This window comes from Vanessa cardui, chromosome 15 (genome assembly GCF_905220365.1).
Source record: "Vanessa cardui chromosome 15, ilVanCard2.1, whole genome shotgun sequence".
Lineage (NCBI taxonomy): Eukaryota > Metazoa > Arthropoda > Insecta > Lepidoptera > Nymphalidae > Vanessa > Vanessa cardui.
Genome location: NC_061137.1, coordinates 556,452 through 566,511, shown reverse-complemented (window position 1 = coordinate 566,511; position 10,060 = coordinate 556,452). Strand labels below are relative to the sequence as shown.

At 32.8% G+C, this 10,060-nt stretch overlaps 1 protein-coding gene across 1 annotated transcript; it reads left to right on the top strand.

The window, feature by feature from the left end:
* Window positions 1-6,781: 6,781 nt before the first annotated feature.
* Window positions 6,782-9,280, top strand: LOC124535825 (histone acetyltransferase KAT6A-like). The gene is made up of 2 exons (XM_047112186.1): window positions 6,782-8,431; window positions 9,021-9,280. The coding sequence occupies exons 1-2, from the start codon at window positions 6,814-6,816 to the stop codon at window positions 9,164-9,166; spliced, it is 1,764 nt and encodes a 587-aa protein (XP_046968142.1). The 5' UTR covers window positions 6,782-6,813; the 3' UTR covers window positions 9,167-9,280.
* The last annotated feature ends 780 nt before the right edge of the window (window positions 9,281-10,060 follow it).

Sequence of the window (10,060 nt, the reverse complement as noted above, 5' to 3'; positions counted from 1 at the left end):
TGTTGAAAGTCGTATTAAAATCCCACGTGGTTGTGTTTGATCTTATTACATGCAGACAGACAGATATAAAACATCTATCATTCATTAGTTTATACAGCCAAGCGATGTTTCGCACTGTGATTCGTTTGAAGAGTAAGTAACCCATCAAGAAGCGCGGGTGACGTAACATTTTAGATGCTATTACCGATGGTGCAACGATGGCATTAATCACCGTTAATATCTCTTACAGCGTTTATATGTGTATGGTCAGAGTCGATCTTTGAGTCAAATTAATTACTTATTTTAGCATAATAAATAAATACAAAGGATTAATGGTATTTGGCGAAAGAATAAATAATTGTCAATATAAATATATCTCCGATCATATGGGTTTTTTCTTTGCATTTTTTCCGATTCCTAAACCTTCGATATTAAGACTTGGCTGTTGAAGCTTCGCGTTTCTATCGCCTGTCTACGAAGCGCGCTCAATTCCTGATTTAAAATACTTGAATTTTATTCACATCTATTATATATATACATGTAATAAAATTGAAATCTCTGTTCGTACTATTAAAATTACCGTTTTATACTGAATGCATATGTATGTAAACATTGTACGTTTACCGAATTTTTGTCGTCTGGCTTTTGCTTATCTCTGGAACAACTGGATCTATGTAGACGGGACTTTTACTGGCTGGTAACTGATATAATAACTTAGTCTACTTATATTTTAGCTTGTTCTTGAATACTAATGTAGTAAGCATATGTCAATAATGGTATAAATTACAATTGATGTAATATTAAAGTTACATGAAATACGTGTCGAGATGGCCCAGTGGTTAGAACGCGTGCATCTTAACCGATGATTGCGGGTTCAAACCCAGGCAAGCACCGCTGATTCATGTGCTTAATTTGTCTTTATAATTCATCTCGTGCTCAGAGGTGAAGGAAAATATCGTGAGGAAACCTGCATGTGACAAATTTCATAAAAATTCTGCCACATGTGTAATCCACCAACCCGCATTGGAACAGCGTGGTGGAATGTGTTCCAAAACCTTGTCCTCAAAAGGAGAGGAGGCCTTTAGCCCAGCAGTGGCAATTTACAGGCTGTTGTTGAAATATATTAAGGATTTTCTTCGATCAATAATAATTATACCATTTTTATTTTGCTTCTCTGGAGCAATATTGTATTTTACGATTGTTTCGTTTCCCAAAAGTCACCTGAAACATTACTTTAGCGATAAGACCGCCCGCCTCCGCTAATGCAACTTTCAAAGTCAAGAATATAAAATGGTTTGTTGATTCGAGCATTAAAAAATAAATTTTAGCTATTCTTTTTTTTAATGATCAAAAATGTATACGTATAAAATTAGCATTATAATATTTGTATGAAATTACTAACTTCATGTGTGATGATTCTTATCATTATTTATTTGTTATCTATAATCTATTTATCACTTTTGATTGGTTGAAATACAAAGTGTACATGTATCTTAAGAGTACATCCGGTGTTTATTAGCTCGTTTTTACATATCATGCTGTACCGGTAATGACATAAAAGGTGTGGTAAGACTGGTAACAGCATCAATTGCTGATGTACATCAAGGTGAAATCTATAAACGACATACTTAAATACAAAAGAAGTTCAGTGACGTTTCGTTTTTTTTTTTTTTTTTAATTAACAATCGCAGGTATAAGTTTATTCGTTTTATGAAGGTTCTAACCTGTTTTTTAAATATGTATTTCTTAACTTTTTTATCATTCAATGTATTCTTGGAGGTTTTGCAACTCGAAAAGCATTTACATGTGAATTTTAAAAATATACTGTTCAAGCCAATATGGCTAAGTTGCTTGGCTTAACCAAAAAATAAAGCAATCACTGGTTTTTTAAGCTATTGATTAGCGGACGAGCATATGGGCCACCTGGTAAGTGGTCACCACTGTCCATAGACAATGGCGCTGTAAGAATCATTAACCATTCCTTTCATCGCCAAAGCGCCACCAACCTTAGAAACTAAGATGTTATGTCACTTGTGCCTGTTACACTGGCTCACTCACCCTTCGAACCGGAACACAAAAATACCAAGTAAGGTTGTTTGGCGGTGTATCTGATGAATTTTCATCATTTTCTTTGTTTGATATATCCACTAAAAATTACGATACGCAGATTAAATACCACTCGATTTAAATATTGATTTACATAAAAAAATATTAATTTAGGACTTAAGTATATTGGAATCCCGATTAAAAAGTTACAACATCTTGCAATTGGAAATTTATGAGTATCGAGTAAATGTAAAACTATTATTAAATCAATTATCTATATTTCTATATTTACCAAAATTATAAATGTGAACGTAACTCTGTCTGTCTGTCTGTCAGCTCTTTCACCAAACCGCCGCCGAACCAAATTCGATGAAATTTGGTATAAAGCAAACTTGAAGTCCAAGAAAGGACGTAGGCTGCTTTATTTGCCTGACAGATGACAACCAATCCCCTAAAACGCGAATCCAGGAGCGACAACTAAGTATTTGTATTTGTAAACATGTAGAAATAACAACTCTAGGTTTATTCCAAATATTTTGTGTCAGTTGAACTGCACAAACATACTATGTTACTCTGGCTGCGATCGTATTCAGACCTAGTATTGGATCGTCGCCGGGTCCGCCACAAGTCCTTCACTGTAACACACATGCATACATTTACTGTTCTGGGTCAAACTTTCTTTAGATCTGAACACAAATACACAAATATGTAATAAAACTGTGAAGACACTGTTATATGCATGTGATACATTTTTTTTATTTCTATTATGATTTATATATTATCGGTCATAGACCAATATATATATACATACATAGACAATATACATATAATATAAATTTAATAAAATTGGAGTGTCTGTTTGTAATATTGAAATAATACTATAGTACACGGTACGTATACCAAATTTTTTTTTACAACTTGCAAGCTGTGGAACCAGCTTTCGCCGGCGGTTTTTCCAAAGCGATACTTGGGAACCTTGGGAAAGAACACCTTCCTTAAAAGCCGGCAACGCACCTGCAAGCCCCTGGTGTTCGTAGTCACTTTCCATCATCTGAGCCCCCTGCTCGTTTGCCACCTAGCAAATAAAAAAAAATATTTTCCTTCTATCCATTTGTTCCATCTAATCTCTGGAATTTAGACTTCTTATATTTTAAAATTTCATATTAGGTGACAATAGAGTCGAATGCAAGTGTGAAGTAAAATTAAATAAAATTATATTCGTGATTAATTTTTATTTAAAAATATAAAAATCAATCGTACAGATAAACGAAGTAGGTCACTCGTCAAATCAAATCTAATGAATTTTATTCAAGTAAACTTCACAATGAAGCGTTTTTGACTCCAGGCGTTTCTTACCAAAAAGTACTCTTTTAATGGATAATATGATTTGTTTATTCATTTAGTCTAAATAATCTTTTAAAATTTTGCAAATGGTAAATTGATAATATATCCCGGTATCTTATTATATATGCGTATATCATTGCCCAAAAACGTTCTCTTTACCGTATGCAAACGGAAACTAGGGGCCAGATATTCTACCGGCAAACAGCAACATTCAGTGTTATTGTGTTACGGTTTGAAGGATAATTGACCAGTGTAACTAAGCAACCCTTACTTGTAAAGGATGGCAGCGCATTGGTGATGAAGAAAAATTAAAATGCCTTCAACGCCTGTTTCTATGGAAATGCCGTATGCCCGTACATCTAATTTGTAAAGAAAAACTAATCTAATAATAACAACTAATAACAAAATACTTAATAACACATACCTATAACACAATTACACATATGATTCATGTTTATGATTACAGACGGAACCTGTAAAATCAGTATATTGATTAAAACTTATTCATAATAAAAAAACCTTATCGATAATGCAAGTTATCTTGTATGGCGCAGGCGCTAAAGCCGTTTATCAAGTTTGTAATAATTAACGGTACATCGAGCACATCTATACACACAGCTATCAATATTTGCATAGATAGCCACTTCAATACATAAATTTAAATAAATCTTTGTAAATTATCCTAATTTACTTAATACCGGAATAATTAATTTTACGATCTTGTTATTTGGCTTATAAGTAAAACGATCGGTCAATAAACCGGTCAAGTTCGAACGCTGAGATAAGACATGTCGTTCTTTTTACCTTTTTTAGTATCTGTGGTGAAATGACGTGACTTTTTTTTATATTTTATTTTGTTTTCGAGTTCTTATTACTTACTGTTCTTAGACATTTTATGCTAAGCAACAAGCAAATATTTTCAAACAAGTATGTATACAATAAATAGGGATATTTTAATGTTTAATGCACAGTAATAATAGTAAAATGTTGCCAATATAACTACTAGCTTCATCAATAATTATTAATTATTATTAAAACATAATAATGAAACTGGGTTCTAAATAAAAATTACCCATTATATCCCGGCGAATGTTTCAATACTGAAAATAATAATTATTAATTTTAAACAACAATTCCTTACGGAACTCTAGCACTAATTGAAAAATTATATTTAAACGACGTTTATAACTGTTTATCCACATTATCGATAAATTAATTACTGACATTCATCTTAGCGAAATGAGTGAAAGATATTTACAAGATATTTCCGGGATTTCGTTTGGTTACTGCACTTTACAAGACGAGGAGATAGATCAGTTTTTTTTTAGTTTTTATTTATTTCATTCAAAAAGATAATTATCAACATCCCGTATATTTTTTTGTCATACAAATTTTCCTAGGTAGGCGGAAGGCAAATGGGCTATTTTGTGATGCTACGTGGTCAACCCTGGTAATAAATATCAGTGTTATAAGTAATATTAACCTCTCCTTCTTCATCTCTCTTCAAATAGGAACAAAATAATTATTAAGTATTACTGGATGGCGCTAGAATGTCGACATTTATAGGTACGGATGGCTTAAACACAAACTTAAATTACTTTATTCAACGCAGAAGCATTACACTTTTTTATTGATGGTCATATTAAACACTACCACCGATTTGGAAAAAGGAACACCCTGACCTGAGAAGAAACGGCGAAAGAAACTCAGGGGGTATTTTTTGTCAAATTAATTAGATACATATTGTATATGAATAGAAACAGCATATAAAATTTAATACAAAAATATTTATTTATTACAATTATTGTTATTTTTATTTATTTATTTTATTACAATATTTATTAATGTTTATTAAAATACTTTATAAAACTTCAAATAACTCCCTAAATACATTCCATAAATATAGGCAATTTTTAAATTGATGGAGAAATTTTAGGCATTAAAAAGTTTAGATCAATAAGATCAAACTTTATATCTATACTAGACACTAGATACTGTTTCGAGATAACCGAGTACTACCTAGTTTCCTACTTACTGTCTGCTTATGTTTAAAACTTACTTTAATTCCAGTTACTGTGAATACTTACGAATGTTATAACGACTCACTACATAAAATCAGACAGTGTAAATACATACAGACACATAAAATATATGAATAAGATAATTTTATTAGATTGTGATTTTTTTATTTGTTCATTTGATATTCCTAAATAATATTTTGATCAGTACTACTAGTAATTTGCCTTTGTATTATTTAAAGGTATTTATATTCTGTTCGCGTCTGTTCATATGAATGAGTCCTCAACATCTAGAGAACTCTGTTGAGATGAATACATGAATAGACTTTCTTGTCACTCCTGACCCCGAACACTGCCGCAAATAACTGCTTTTCAAATTAACAATGTACGCCAAATGTTTTTATTTTATTATGTACAAAGGGGAGACGGGTTATTGAAATGGGCCTTAAATCGTAAAATAAAACTTTTAATTTTATTTTAGCACCGCAGATCAAAACTACAATTTAAAAAAAGCTGTATATTTTTTTCAAACATAAGATTTGGTTGCAACATTACACACTACTTTAGAACGGGTTTACTTTAATAAAGCAAATTTTGAATTGATTAGCTATCATCGGCTTTAGTAGTTTTTTTTTATGAAATCAGTTAAATATTATTTAGTACTTACTGTAAAGTAAGTATTGTTTATAATGCTACAAGCAGCGCTATCAAAACCCTTTTCAAACCTTCGTTACCCTAAAATACATATTATATATTGAATATACAATGGTTTGATTAATAAAAATATAGGTACACAAAAGATGGTGTATGTATAATTATAGAATATTACTACAGATTATTTCATCACTATTGTTAACATTTTTGTTACTTCTAAGAAGGCTTTTTTGGAGAAAGTAGTAAAGAGATATTAGAAAAACAGTGTATATTTCTCATTAGAGAGTTCCCACTTTCAGGCTTTATAACGTCAATTTATATTTTTTTCTCAATTTCAACTTACTGGTTCCGGTTCATTTTGTCATTTATCTCGACGTTTAAGTCAGGATCAGAAACTTTTTATTACAATTATTTATACTCCACGATGCAAAGGACCTTGTGTTTTTCCATTTATAAAAATATTACTCAATCTTATAATAAGAACTGTTTTATAAGCATTGAAAAATACGAAATTATCCTCAAAACAGATAATGTATTACATCTGTTAATCTGATATCAAGGTTTCGTTAAATTATTTAATACTGATGTGCAAACTTTAATAGTTGCTTAGAGAAAAGCTTGAGGATAACCGAGTTGTGGCGCTAGTATAAAATACAAATAATGACAAATACATTTAGCGGCGGCCGAGGCGCGGTGCATGTGTGCCTGGCACCGTTATGCCCGGTATAAATGTCGGCGCTCCTCACGCCGGCCCAGTGTCCGCTAGCCCACCATGAGATTAAACACGTTCATACTAACACTTTGCGTGTGCGCACTACACGTACGCGCAGCATCCATCTCGTCAGAAAAAAAACTCGACGATCTCGACAATGTCGACCTCGACAATGTCGCCTTAGAGCCTGAATTAATAGACCAGGTCACGGTTAAGGACGTGGATAATAATCTCCGAAAAACCATCGTCGATATACCCGTTAAAGTCGTGGAAGAACCAACAGTGCTAGATGAAAACTCCAACGATTATGTACCCAACAACGATGACAGTACAAACATCAAAAGGGTTGATATCGACTTAGCCAATCCTGGGCCACCACAGCGTCAGGAGCATGAAACTCAAAATCCTGAGAATTATGGAGAAAAAGAAAAAGCTATTTTTGGTATTAAAAAAACAATTGAAGACACAGAGAAAATTTTCAACCAAGGACTTCAGGAGTTATCTAACAAATTCAAAAACCTGTTTGGAAGCAATGAAGACCTTCCGGCCATCCAAAATAACTTACAAAACTTAAGGCACACTTTTACGGATCAGATTGTGAAACTCAATGAGACAATTATAAAAAATCTAAAGCCTGATTCTAGTCAAACTGTCAAGGAATCGGAGAAAAAACTTAAAATTGTTGAAACACAATTACAAAACTTACAAAAAAAATTTGAAGTCGGCGTTGATACTTTAACTGAAGGCGTTGAAGTTCTTACTATAATTAGAGAGGAAGACGCTGAAGCTGCAAAAACGAAATCTATAATAAACGAAGAACGTGAAGTTGCTAAACAAGAGACGCCAGCTAATGGTAATCCCGACGCAGAACAAGGTTCTTCTTCAACGCAGGCGCCAGCTGCGTCGAGTACTACTGCTCCAGCATCTTCAAATCCTATTATGAACTGGTTGAGTAATTTTCAAAATGAAATAACAAGTGCTTTCTCCAACTTTCAATCAACAATTCAAAACAATTGGTTAGGTAATCAATTTTTCCAAGGCGCACCGAACATTATCCAAGGAACCAATCCTACTGTAATTCAAAACCCTCCAGCACAACAAGGTCAAAATGCGGTACCTGCAGGAGCCCAATCTGATACTGCCGTAACTCAAGCAACACCTGCTCCATGGGGACCACAGGCTATTATCCAACATGTTCAAAACCTAATAAATCCTGCACAAAATACACAACAGGCAGCACAAGGTCAGCAAACCGCAACACCCGCTGCTAATAATGGGCCATTCTCACAAGTTTTTCAAAACTTAGTACAATTTATACAAAGACCAAACCAGGGACAGGCACAACCACCAGCTAATCCAACACCTGCATCAACAGAAGGCACAAACCCTTCCTCGGCAAATCCTGATAATACTGACACTAGTCAAGCAGATGCAATCCCAGTACCAAGTCAGCAGCCACAGCCAGTACCCCAATCTGCTCCAGCTCAACAGCCAGGACAAAATGGGCCCATTCAGCAACTAGTGCAAAATAACCCAATCATCAAGGGTATACAAAGTGCTGTACAAAGATTACAAGGAACGCCGAATCCTGAGACACCGAGAAATGAAATCATTAAAGATAATAGTGAAGATAAAGAAGAGCTCAAGGGACGGCCCGGCGTAAACACAAGTAATCAAGGTATTTAGTACAAAAAATTCCATATAAAATAATTTTTAATTGACTGTAATAATTAAAACAAATCTATGACTATTTTCTTCCTAGTGGCAGCGTGGACAACTTTTGTAAACGGTCTCATAGGTACGATAGGAGCCGTGGTAAACGGTTCAACATTAACTGTGTCGACCGCTGTTAATAGTGCTATAAATACAGTAGGCACAAATATTCAGGTATTTAAAACAAAGAAAAAATGTATAACTGTCGTCTGCAATGTCAACTCAAACTGTGTGCTTTATGTGTTCTTGTTATTGTCTAATGTGTCGTTATAAGTGTGGAAATATATTCAATACGCATAAGAAGGAAACGGTGCTAATTTATTTTTATAGGTGCTAGAAGATCCATTATGTAATTTAGTTACATTTGTTACTATAGTTGCATAGTTTATATTCGTATATAACAATAAAAAAATATTATATTGTCGTATTGAAGATAAAAACTTTTGTGAATTAAACATATGTGATATATATATGTTACTAATTAAAATACTAACTCTTTGTTTAATATAATGTGCCAAGTCAAAAAACAGTATATTTATGTGTTCTTTTTTCAGGCGATACTGACATCAGTGGGGTAGTGAAAGACATTGATGCACAAAAGGAAGAAAACGTTATTCCTAAGGATACTCAAGAAATCGTAGCTGAACCGATTAAGGCGGATAAAGTAGAAATCCCATCGCTTTCTGATAAGACTGAATAAGTCGTAGTGTGATACAGTAGTTAAAGTAATTTATTTATTAAGTAATTTTAATGTAAATAACAAATTAATAAAAGTGTTTCGCTGAATCTAATAAAGGATTATTGGAACAAATCATTTTTGACTTTCTTTTAAGTATTCCTTTAAGATAAACCTGATGATAGGAAGTAAATCCCACTGCTGAGTAAATACCTATTCTCTAAAAGAAGATTTGGCATTTAATTCATCACACTGATCTAAGTGTTAAAATTTCATCTGACTCTAGTTTTTTCCTGACATAAAATATTTATTAATTTAAAAACTGCGATTAGTTAAATGGACAAACGTAACTTTACCGTCCAAATTTAACAAAATAAATAGATATTTAATAGATATAAATTCAGTAAATACCAAGTTTAATTAAAAATAATTGAAGAAGAAATTATAACAAGTTGATATACGCAACAAAACTTATACAGTATCTTATTATATTATCTTAAAAATAATAAAAATAAAAATACTATTATCTTAAAAGTTTCAAATGACGTCCTTCTCTCGAACTCTGCGAACCCTCAAAATCAGTTTTTGTTTGAAATGTCACCAGATAACTAACTTTAGAAATCTCTGGGTCAAACGAATAAATTATATTGTACGGTTTAATATATAATTTATTTTTTTATATACAAAAATTAAATCGTACCTACTTAGTACCTAGGAAAAAATATTAACATACAAATGTTTCATAGCTATTAGCGGTGCACAATTACCCCACTTTGAGTCCTGGCTTTGGTGTTCGGTACTCAATAGTATATTCGGTATTCGGTTTGTCATTATTGTCATTTGGCTAGTCTGGAAATATTTCAACTTAGTATGTGGGGATGTGAGCGAAGATGCTAATGCCAACACTGACTTGACTTA